The sequence below is a fragment of the Xyrauchen texanus genome, chromosome 15 (genome assembly GCF_025860055.1).
Source record: "Xyrauchen texanus isolate HMW12.3.18 chromosome 15, RBS_HiC_50CHRs, whole genome shotgun sequence".
NCBI classification, from domain to species: domain Eukaryota; kingdom Metazoa; phylum Chordata; class Actinopteri; order Cypriniformes; family Catostomidae; genus Xyrauchen; species Xyrauchen texanus.
The window spans coordinates 935,874-948,373 of NC_068290.1; the positions used below are offsets into that span (position 1 = coordinate 935,874).

General features: G+C 39.8%; 2 protein-coding genes and 1 long non-coding RNA gene across 4 annotated transcripts in view; 1 reads left to right on the forward strand and 2 right to left on the reverse strand.

Moving 5' to 3' along the window:
* Positions 1-9,033, reverse strand: part of LOC127655772 (pleckstrin homology-like domain family B member 3) — a 33,383-nt gene extending 24,350 nt beyond the window's left edge. The window contains exon 1 of the mRNA XM_052143749.1: positions 8,862-9,033. Coding sequence (XP_051999709.1) covers positions 8,862-8,868 — 7 coding nt within the window. The 5' untranslated portion in view covers positions 8,869-9,033. The remainder of the gene's footprint in view (positions 1-8,861) is intronic.
* LOC127655778 (uncharacterized) lies at positions 1,038-2,783 on the forward strand. Of its 2 annotated transcripts, none has more exons than XR_007972084.1 (3): positions 1,038-1,982; positions 2,106-2,290; positions 2,414-2,783. It is a non-coding gene; the product is annotated as an uncharacterized LOC127655778 (long non-coding RNA). The 2 variants fall into 2 exon arrangements; XR_007972085.1 differs by having other exon boundaries at positions 2,106-2,228; positions 2,352-2,783.
* Positions 9,034-12,415: 3,382 nt separating the features above from the next.
* Positions 12,416-12,500, reverse strand: part of LOC127655759 (persulfide dioxygenase ETHE1, mitochondrial-like) — a 10,438-nt gene continuing 10,353 nt past the window's right edge. Inside the window, exon 7 of the mRNA XM_052143732.1 lies at positions 12,416-12,500. This exon is cut by the window's right edge and continues 260 nt beyond it. The gene's annotated coding sequence lies outside the window, so the exon portion shown is untranslated.

Consider the following 12,500-nt stretch of genomic DNA (forward strand, 5'->3'; position numbering starts at 1 on the left):
ACCCCTCTCCCTGGTAGTCAAGGGCCCCTGGACACTGGCCCCATTGGCCCGGTCATTAATCCATCCCTGGTCACTATGACAACGAAGTTGTAAAATTGGATGCAACTTTACACAGAAAGGGTTAATAAGCGGTAAGTGTGAAATATCAACGTGGAGTCTGTAGATCCAGATTTACCGGAAGAATATCACAAACTGACACCTGCATCAGGTTCTGCACGTATGGAGAGCACACACACACACACATACCACACACACACACACACACATACCACACACACACACACTCACACACATACCACTCACACACACACACACACAACACACACATACCGCACACACACACACATACCACACACACACACGTACACACACATACCACATACACACACACACATACCACACACACACACTCACATACCACACACACACACTCACATACCACACACACACATACCAACACACCACACACACCACTCACACACACACACACACACACATACACACACACACTCACACACATACCACACACTCACACTCACACACACATACCACACACACACACTCACACACACATACCACACACACACATATTGTTTATGTCGTGTGTCTATACTCTTGAAACAGTATTTTAATGTGTACAGATTAAACCCCATTGACTTCCATTGGAAGTGTCTCACTGGAACACACATTTGTGCTTCATTTAAAGAAAAGGATAAAGGAAGAATGTGTTCAGAACGACATGAGGGTGCATAACGATGACAGAATTCTCATTTCTTGTTGAACAATTCCTTTAAACATTAAAATAAACTGTATGAACTGCTAACAAACCCCATCAATCAATGTCTACTTCATAAAAAAGTACATTTCTGGCATTGTTGTGGAGAGTATCGATCGCACCTGAAGTCTGGAAAGCGTCTTTGTTCACATATTCGACCACAGAAAAGGGAACGAAGATGAAAGTCAAAATGAAAGAGACCCAATCAATGCCACTGAGGTGGCAGCGAGTTTCTCTGTAGCTTGTACAGGTGGAACAACAAACAACAAGGCCACGATTCAGTGTAAATGAACTGTAAATGTTGTATACATTGAAGCCTTTGTATTCGCCACTCTGTGAACTTCACAAGTCCTCTCCACCCGAGTCGCTCTTGTTCGCTCTTAACGCCACGACACACACATATCCAACAATACTGAGTGTGGGAACAGACTCGCTGCACGCCCAAACCGTTTCCCAGCCTCTCCCGTCCCGTCCGTCCCCCTACCCAAACCTTATTAGGAAACTAGGAGCAACATGGATAATTATAAAACTCCTGATACGATGAGTTCAAAACACAGACTGACACAAAGAGACATCTGGAGGAGGAAGTGGCTTCTTAAATGTCAGGCCGGTTTCATATTTCCACACACACTGAATATCTCCAAACCTTGTTTACAAATGAATATAGTGTGTATTATATAAACATATGATGTATATTTAATGTAAGTAGTCTTGATCAAAATGAGGCCTTGTGTCTTTAATCTAGTACGTCTCAGTCACGATTGATGTTTGATGCCGTAATGATGACAGTATTATGCTCAAAGCAACTCTCTAGTTTAATAAGTGTTGTTTAATCACGGATTAACAGACTAATCACACTGGTCGAACATTTTGCTGGCTCCTAGTGGCCGAAGCTAGAAGTGTTAGGAGTGGTGGTGGTGTAGTGGTCTAAGCACATAACTGGTAATCTGGTAATCAGGAGGTCGCTGGTTTGATCCCCACAGTCACCACCATTGTGTCCTTGAGTAAGACACTTAACTCCAGGTTGCTCCGGGGGGATTGTCCCTGTAATAAGTGCACTGTATAATACATTGGTACTCAGAAGGTTGCTGGTTTGATCCCCACAGTCACCACCATTGTGTCCTTGAGTAAGACACTTAACTCCAGGTTGCTCCGGGGGGATTGTCCCTGTAATAAGTGCACTGTATAATACATTGGTACTCAGAAGGTTGCTGGTTTGATCCCCACAGTCACCACCATTGTGTCCTTGAGTAAGGCACTTAACTCCAGGTTGCTCTGGGGGGATTGTCCCTGTAATAAGTGCTCTGTATAATACATTAGTACTCAGAAGGTTGCTGGTTTGATCCCCACAGTCACCACCATTGTGTCCTTGAGTAAGGCACTTAACTCCAGGTTGCTCCGGGGGGATTGTCCCTGTAATAAGTGCTCTGTATAATACATTGGTACTCAGAAGGTTGCTGGTTTGATCCCCACAGTCACCACCATTGTGTCCTTGAGTAAGGCACTTAACTCCAGGTTGCTCTGGGGGGATTGTCCCTGTAATAAGTGCACTGTATAATACATTGGTACTCAGAAGGTTGCTGGTTTGATCCCCACAGTCACCACCATTGTGTCCTTGAGTAAGACACTTAACTCCAGGTTGCTCCGGGGGGATTGTCCCTGTAATAAGTGCACTGTATAATACATTGGTACTCAGAAGGTTGCTGGTTTGATCCCCACAGTCACCACCATTGTGTCCTTGAGTAAGACACTTAACTCCAGGTTGCTCTGGGGGGATTGTCCCTGTAATAAGTGCTCTGTATAATACATTGGTACTCAGAAGGTTGCTGGTTTGATCCCCACAGTCACCACCATTGTGTCCTTGAGTAAGGCACTTAACTCCAGGTTGCTCCGGGGGGATTGTCCCTGTAATAAGTGCTCTGTATAATACATTAGTACTCAGAAGGTTGCTGGTTTGATCCCCACAGTCACCACCATTGTGTCCTTGAGTAAGGCACTTAACTCCAGGTTGCTCGGAGGGATTGTCCCTATAAGTCACTTTGGATAAAAGCGTCTGCCAAATGCATAAATGTAAATGTAAGTGTTAACGAATGTGCGCGAAATGTCCACAGAGTGGCGCCAAAAGCGTGTTGTGTTTTAGTTTTTTGTAAATGATGTCATCCTAAACAAATGGTGAACACATCTGTATCGATGCAAAGAAAGATGGGGCAGAATTTCAGGATACATGAACATTCGGAAGCAATATGTTGATTTCCCGTGTGAGAAACGACAGCCCAATATGGGTCTGTTCCAAAACCTAGCGCTCTGCTTTAGTGTCCTTATACTTTTAAGGAGGAACCGCTAAAGTTGTATAATAAATCCACGATTATAAATGGTTATTTGTGCAGTTCAGTGTTACGTAACTTACTGAAAAAAAGAGTAATCCACTACAAATTACTTTTCGATTTTGTAATCTGATTACTAAGTATACTTTATTACTTCATCAAAAATGTACTCACTTTTTACTTAAATTAATTTTAAGTTACTTTCTAAACCACATTTCACAAATAATTTTTTGTTTTTCCCGCTCAACGAATTCAAAATTATACAAGTAATAATCGAAAGCGACTTTGTTCCCATTTTCGGTTACTAAGTTCTGCAAAAAAAATGGTTCCTTGAACCTTTTTTAGTCCCTGTTTTGTGATCGTATTTACATAAACCACATACAAAGGTTGTCAAATATGCACATGAACACAGTTGTCCTAAAAATGTATGTCCTTATATGTGGACCGCCGGACTACAGTAGGTTGTGAAATTTTAAATAACACTAAACGAAAGTCAGATTTTTTTAATCAAATTTTTTATCACGTTTCCAGAAGTGATTATTCATGTTACAGACGTTACATCATAAATTAGCATAATTTATTCAGATTTACAGTAACGTCCAGCATCGTCCAATCACTGTCAATCATGTTCAAATAAAATGATCCATTATAAATGTTGAATCTATGAACTGATGATCATCGTCCCATGTGTGTCAAACATGTTGAGTGATCCAAACATGCTCCCTTGCTCCCTATTTAGTGCATGACTTAACCTCCAGTGTGCTGTCTGTCTGCACTGGTCTCAGAGCTATAGGATGCTCCCTTGCTCCCTATTTAGTGCATGACTTAACCTCCAGTGTGCTGTCTGTCTGCACTGGTCTCAGAGCTATAGGATGCTCCCTTGCTCCCTATTTAGTGCATGACTTAACCTCCAGTGTGCTGTCTGTCTGCACTGGTCTCAGAGCTATAGGATGCTCCCTTGCTCCCTATTTAGTGCATGACTTAACCTCCAGTGTGCTGTCTGTCTGCACTGGTCTCAGAACAGTTATAGGAAAGCTATAGGATGATCCCTTGCTCCCTATTTAGTGCATGACTTAACCTCCAGTGTGCTGTCTGTCTGCACTGGTCTCAGAACAGTTATAGGAGAGCTATAGGATGCTCCCTTGCTCCCTATTTAGTGCATGACTTAACCTCCAGTGTGCTGACTGTCTGCACTGGTCTCAGAACAGTTATAGGAGAGCTATAGGATGCTCCCTATTCAGTGCATGACTTAACCTCCAGTGTGCTGTCTGTCTGCACTGGTCTCAGAACAGTTATAGGAGAGCTATAGGATGCTCCCTTGCTCCCTATTTAGTGCATGACTTAACCTCCAGTGTGCTGTCTGTCTGCACTGGTCTCAGAACAGTTATAGGAGAGCTATAGGATGCTCCCTATTTAGTGCATGACTTAACCTCCAGTGTGCTGTCTGTCTGCACTGGTCTCAGAACAGTTATAGGAGAGCTATAGGATGCTCCCTATTTAGTGCATGACTTAACCTCCAGTGTGCTGTCTGTCTGCACTGGTCTCAGAACAGTTATAGGTGAGCTATAGGATGCTCCTTTGCTCCCTATTTAGTGTATGACTTAACCTCCAGTGTGCTGTCTGTCTGCACTGGTCTCAGAACAGTTATAGGAGAGCTATAGGATGCTCCCTTGCTCCCTATTTAGTGCATGACTTAACCTCCAGTGTGCTGTCTGTCTGCACTGGTCTCAGAACAGTTATAGAGAGCTATAGGATGCTCCCTTGCTCCCTATTTAGTGCATGACTTAACCTCCAGTGTGCTGTCTGTCTGCACTGGTCTCAGAACAGTTATAGAGAGCTATAGGATGCTCCCTTGCTCCCTATTTAGTGCATGACTTAACCTCCAGTGTGCTGTCTGTCTGCACTGGTCTATTATGGCTTTAGAGATTAGACAGCATGAAACATCCTGACATGAGTCTTTATTTATAATGCCTAGTTAATTATTTTCTCCTTGACTCTGTAATAACTCGCCACCGCAGACCCTTTTACCAACCCAATAACCCATGCTAACATGCGTTCCAGCGCATTCCTTCCACGTATTCTCAACGTAACAGCAAATCAGAGTGTTTGGCAACTAGCAGAAGAATTAGCATGTCAACGAAATACAGTAGCTTCCACATCCTGCCACAAACCCACTCTGCATGTCATGACTCAATTTCATTGTCCTTTATAAAACACCAACAAATCTCCCTGTTAAACCAGTTTAGATAGTATTTAGCACCCTCCTCTGGGGTTCTATGTCATCCTATCTCATACACTATGATATTACCATCGTACTATGTCCAAATGGGCACTTAAATGGCATTTACACTGTGCCAAGGCATTTCAACTTCAGCAGATCATCTTGGCACTACCATGGCATGTAGAGTATGTATATAAACATGGTATTATAGCAGAGCTCTTGCAAAGATTGTATCTTGTAATCGACATTCCGCACAGCAAATTATATTATTAAATGAGTTTATTGTTATTGCGTTGAGAATGCAATATAATAAATCCGCTTACCTGTAAAGAGCAGACTTTCAGGTGAAGTGTCACACCTTACAAACACGACTCAAGAGAGCGTTCACACACTGACACCTTCCACTATATGCAATCAAAACTTTCAACACGCCTCTGTATAATTACAGGTGCAACATTCTTGAGTGCAAAACCCTCGTAGGACGCCCGCAGGTCACATGACCGGAATGTTTATGTAGGGGTCTCTCATACAGATAGGAGAGCGGACGGAGCAGAGAGGCCAAAATATACAGTAAAGACATATCTATTTACAAATAAGATGTACACAAAATGCCATTTAGTTTACACCATATTTACTCTAAATTTACTAAACATTTGTAAACAGATAACTGTGTACACCGCTAATGGATTATAATTAAAAAAATAGCAAAATGTTGGAATAATGGAAGATTATTAAGATGATATACCGGTTACTATTAAAACTGGGGATTTTCAAAGTGCTCGTAAATGAAATACAAACACTTTATTTACTGAATTTGACATCATTGTTATTTCATTTTAATCTAAATGTTTCTCTTCAGTTTTTGCATTTAAAAAAATATACCGTCAACAATAGTGTACAACGGGGCTAAATGTCCATTAGATATTGTCCGTTTGATTTTAAGGTCATTTTATGTGATATTTTGCAAATGTATGTAGATAATGAGAATCACTAAAACAATCACATTTTTAGGCAAAAATACTTATTTATCATTTTCAGTAGGACTGCGGGTATAGAAATGTCCCAATTCAATTTCGATTCAATTCTATATGATGTCAATTCTATTGTCCCTTTTGTTTACATATTAAATAAACTCTCTCCCAGCTAATGCAGTGAATCACAGAGGACCTTCTAACAAGGTGCATTAAGAAAATACTAATTTGACTAATTATATTTTATTCGTTTTTCATTATTTTGGTCACATTCTGACTTTTTTTATAGAAAAATCCATGTATTCAATCAATAAATAATATATTATATTTCATGTATTATTTTTGTACTATTTACTGGTATAACATTGATTTGTTGAGCACGCGCTAAAAAACGGTACTGTCTCTTTAAGAAAGCCACCATTGCTGTAAACAGCGTCTTTCTACGCGCTAAAAACCGGTACTGTCTCTTTAAGAAAGCCACCATTGCTGTAAACAGCGTCTTTCTACGTGCTAAAAACTGGTACTATCTCTTTAACTCTTTCCCCGCCAGCGTTTTTTAAAAAAAAGTTGCCAGCCACCGCCAGGGTTTTTGATGATTTTCGCTTAACTTTAATGGCCCGCAGAATATTTTCTTCCATGAATATATGAAGATGCTATATATCACAATAAAGATCTGAGTCTCTGCTTTTAGGCAAAAAAAAAACGATTTTATTTTATCTTCATTTGTTCTTTTTTTATTGCGACTTGAACAGAGGTAGGTTTTGTCAAAAACAACATTTCAGACAAAAAGCTGAGAAAAAGGCATTTTTATGTCTGATATTTTGAGCTTCTCAATACTCCACTTCTTCATGTTTGAGACGATCGCAGTCTGTTTCTTTGATCAAAGAGTTGCGTACTCTTTCAAAACATGCAGAGGGGTCTTCCTTACCGTATAACACCTAAAACACGGAAACCCGGAAAATTCCGTGTTTGGCGGGGAAGCGTTTTTTCATAAAACACGGAAAATTCCGTGTTTGGCGGGGAAAGAGTTAAGAAATCCACCATTGCTGTAAACAGCGTCTTTCTACACGCTAAAAACCGGTACTGTCTCTTTAAGAAAGCCACCATTGATGTAAACAGTATCTTTCTACGTGCTAAAAACCGGTACTGTCTCTTTAAGAAAGCCACCATTGATGTAAACAGCGTCTTTCTACGCGCTAAAAACCGGTACTGTCTCTTTAAGAAAGCCACCATTGCTGTAAACAGCGTCTTTCTACGCGCTAATAACCAGTACTGTCTCTTTAAGAAAGCCACCATTACTGTAAACAGTGTCTTTCTATGCGCTAAAAACCGGTACTGTCTCTTTAAGAAAGCCACTATTGCTGTAAACAGTGTCTTTCTACGCGCTAAAAACCGGTACTGTCTCTTTAAGAAAGCCACCATTGCTGTAAACAGCGTCTTTCTACGGTTATTTTCATGGCTAGGTTAAAATAGTAAAAAAATAAAACAAAATAAGATGTTTAAGATCCATTTTTCTTAAAAACGCAAAGAAAATTTTTATGAATTTGTTTAAAAAAATGAACAAATCAAAGTTTTTAATCAATTAATATGATATTGTATTGCATATATTATATTATTGTTTAATTTCATAATTTTTATTGCTGGTATTTACATACCCGCGACCCTGTACACAGGATAAGCGGTTGATGATGGATGGATGGATGGTATTTACATAGATTTGTTGAAAATCTGTACTGTCTCTTTAAGAAAACCATCAGCGTCTGTAAATTAGCGCATGATAATGAGAGAGTCGCAACATATCTAAATGTACAGCAGCTATTGTATCATCTCCATAGTAACAGTGTAAGCGTCTCCGTCTCGTCTCCTCCACATTGCGCATTAACTATCAAAATCCTACTAAACTTTCGCGGAACATTTTAATACAAAAATAATTAAGGGTCTTCCAACACCTTTTGTTTATTTGTTTTTTGCTAACTTCATATTGCGCACTAAAATATGTACATATAATTGCATTTGAGGTATATAACTGCATACTGAGGTATATAATGATGATTTGAGAATTTTGACTGCAAAACACAAAACAATTTGAATTTTTTATAAAAGCCGGAGCAAATTCAGCCATTTTGGGCCACGAAATCCTGGTTGTACCGAATATTTCTTAAATATCTTTTTACCCCAAGTGTGGTCCCTCGCCAGTTTTCATTGTCAGAGGTGCATGTGTACAAAAACGAATAGGAGAGGATACAGGACGCCTGAGACGGAGAGGTGCGGCTTTGAGGTGGGTGGCCAGACTTCTTATAGGGGGGCCACAGACACCCCTGGACACCTCCTAGCTGCGCCCCTGCTTTACAGTTTTCTCAAATTGGTCTTTATACTTCATTATTTTAATATTATTTGGATATTTGTGGGTCCTTGGCATCAAACATTTTGAAAACCCCTCAATTAAACCCTAGTTTCCATGTTTAATTTCCTTATTATTGTACATTCGCCTGATGTAAACGTACAATAGTGTTGTTGTCCAATAAAAACTAAGAGAAACAACCCTTACAAAGAGCACTGTTGATACCTACCGATCATACCTGGTCACAAACTTCCGGAATTTGAAGTAAAGACGATATAAACTGACAAAAGCGACGAATAAAGTCCGTGCTGTGAAAGTGATGCGGGATTTCCCGGTAATCTGAAGCGAGAGGGATTTCCAACTTTCACTCAGCCGTCGCGGACGGAGCGCTTTCGCTACGAAATCCAACAAGTCTGGCGTGGTCTCAAAGTCTAGTGAGCCGCCTATCTAGACCGCAGAGCGGCGCGATCGAACACAAATGCAGCACGCGCATAGTAGGGTCAAACACGCTGTCTACGTAGGCAGCTCACTGGGGTTTGAGACAGCCCATGATGTCGCCGTCAACCGTCATCAGGTAAAGTTCAAGCGAGACGCTGCGGATAATAAAATAAAAAACAGTAAAGTGTATGGCCTACATGACAACATCTACTATAACTAAATACAATATATTATATATATTATATATAATATACTAAATAAATATATTAATATAATATATATATATATATATATATATATATATATATATATATATATATATATATATATATATATATATTATATTAATATACTTTACTAATATATATATATATTACCCCTTTTAACTCTCAAAATATTTCCTTAACGTTAGCGTAATGTTCCCGTTTGGTTATTTTTTTAGGAAACCAATTCCTAACGTTCTCTTAAGGTAGTTCGGTTTTTTAAAACCGCAAACTAATGTTCCCAGAACGTTGCAGGGAGGTTTGAGTGACAACCTTAAAGTAACTCATACAGAACGTCCTCTAATGGTTATTTGTAGGTTTTATTTGTATAACCATAAACTAATTACCATCCCAGAACGTTGCAGGGAGGTTTTTGTATGACAACTTTAAAATAAGTTAAAATAAGTTATACTGAACTTATTTTTTATACTTATTTTTCTTATTTATTTTTTAATAAACGTTGCAGGGAGGTTATACAACAATGACTGACTTAGTGACTTTAGTGTAGTCCAGTATTTAATCAAATCAGAGTTTGTTTAGCAAAGACGAGCCACTTCTATTAAAATGTATGAACGAGAGAAATTTAAATGCCCAACTGTCAACGGATTTTGAAAGGAAGTCCCGCCTTAAAGGTAAAAGAGCCAATCACCTTTTAGATACAGATATCACCTGTCAATCAACTCGAGAACGCGCATGCGCATTAGGTATACAAGCCGGGAGAATTGCATCTTTTAGCCTTATCTGGGGTAAAGAATCACAATTTATGATACTAATAATGTCAGATATTACCAACCGTTTCAGAGATTTCAGTGCACTGAAAATAACCGTTCCAAAGATGACAGACAGTGGACTGATCCGCTAGAAAGACTTTAATTAAATGTAGAAAAAAAGATAACAGTAGCCTATGTGTTGGAGATGTAGTATAATAACGCTTATACATTGTGCTAGGTTGCTTGAAAATCATTACTATACTCGATAATCTTATATGTTTACATTTGGAATATTATCACTATATATTTACATTTTATAAGATAGTCAATATGAAACTACTTGATAGTCAACGTGATATGACAGGTTGGGAAAGCAGGGTGGGACTTGTTTTCATCCATAAGGAATTGATTGGATGACTTAAAGTGACAGGTGGTCAGAGGGGAGGGGCTAAGAAATAAGAGGGCTTGGTGACATCATACAAAAAGGAAAGCTGTTTTACATGCAGAGATAGGTTTAAAGTTAGGGCCTCATTAAACAGTCAGGCACATTCTGGGGCACCTTCCACCAATGAGCAACAAGGACAGTGTGACTGGTGAAGCCAAACATTTCTGACACTCAGCATTCCTTCTAAAGCATGACCCACAGTTGTGTGAATGAATATTACACACCACAGTACCACACAGAAAGACAATGATAAAATATAGCACAGACAAAACAGTGAACAGATGGAGGAATGCAGTATATTCTTACTCTGAATGGACAACTGGCAGCTCGTTGGTGCACCCTCTTTCCTCCAGTACACTAGACAGTGTCAGAGACATAAATCATACATGCCTGGTTGCAGAAAGATAACATGAATTGGCAAGTGTAATGTGAGGGCATTAGTGCTTATACATTAGTTGTTTTGGTTCAGCACTTGACTTGACACACACACACACACACACACACACACACACACACACACACACACACACACAATAAAAGCTTGCAGCATTGATGTTTTCCTGCCGAAGCACATCTGTTGACTTCCTGGCATTGAGTTCCCTCATAAAGGGCATTGAGACCCCTCCGGCATGTTGGCTAATGATACTGTTGTGCTGTAACAGCACTCCATTGTGACGTGTGTAATTGCAGCGCCCCTAGTGGCACCAAACGGAACTGTCACAATAATCACTGTTTTCAAACTAGTTTCAAAAAACAATTTCTCTCTAAAATAATGGGATTTTAAAAATGCAACTCTGCTGTTGTGCTCAATTGCACACTTTATTACACTCTCTACATACAGTACATGTATTGTGTTCGGGTTTATCAGACAAAGATGAAGATAGCACAAGATTCTGACAAGCAAAGAAAATCTGAATTGATATACTGATGCAAATGGCATTGTGTTTGAGTTGGGAGATGCAAGCTGTGCGTGAACTCTCAAGTGATTTCACTTGCAAATCACACGAGTCGTTATTCAGGGTGTTTGTTTGTGCTCAGCTGGTTTAAAAGAAGAGACTTCAAAAATGTAAAAAAAAAGAGGCAACTGTGACACACACACACACACACACACAGACACATACACACACACACACACACATACACACACACACACACACACAGACACATACACACACAGACACACACACACACAGACACACACACACACACACACATACACACACACACACACACACACACACACACACACACACACACACACACAGACACATACACACACGCACACACGCACATACACACATACACACACACAGACACACACACACAGACACACACATACACACACACAGACACACACACACAGACACACACGCACACACACACAGACACACACACACACATACACACAAATACATAGACACACACACACAGACACACACACACATACACACACAAATACACAGACACACACACACACACACACAAATACACAAACACACACAGACACACACACACATAAATACACACACACACACAAATACACACACACACACATACACACACAGACACACACATACACACAAATACACAAACACACACATACACACACAGACACACACACACACACATACACACACAAATACACAGACACACACATACACACACACATAAATACACACACACACACACACAGACACACACACAGACACACACGCACACACACACAGACACACACACACATACACACACAGACACACACACACAGACACACACACACATACACACACAGACACACACACACACACAAATACACAGACACACACAGACACACACACACATACACACACACACACACACACACACGCACACACACACAGACACACACACACACACTGTGGTTTGCCAAACACATTTATTAAAAACAGAATTATATATTATTTCACAGCTTTTATACTAAATCGTAATATGGCAAATTACACGAGCATTTACTATTTTGTTTGCACGATTATCTA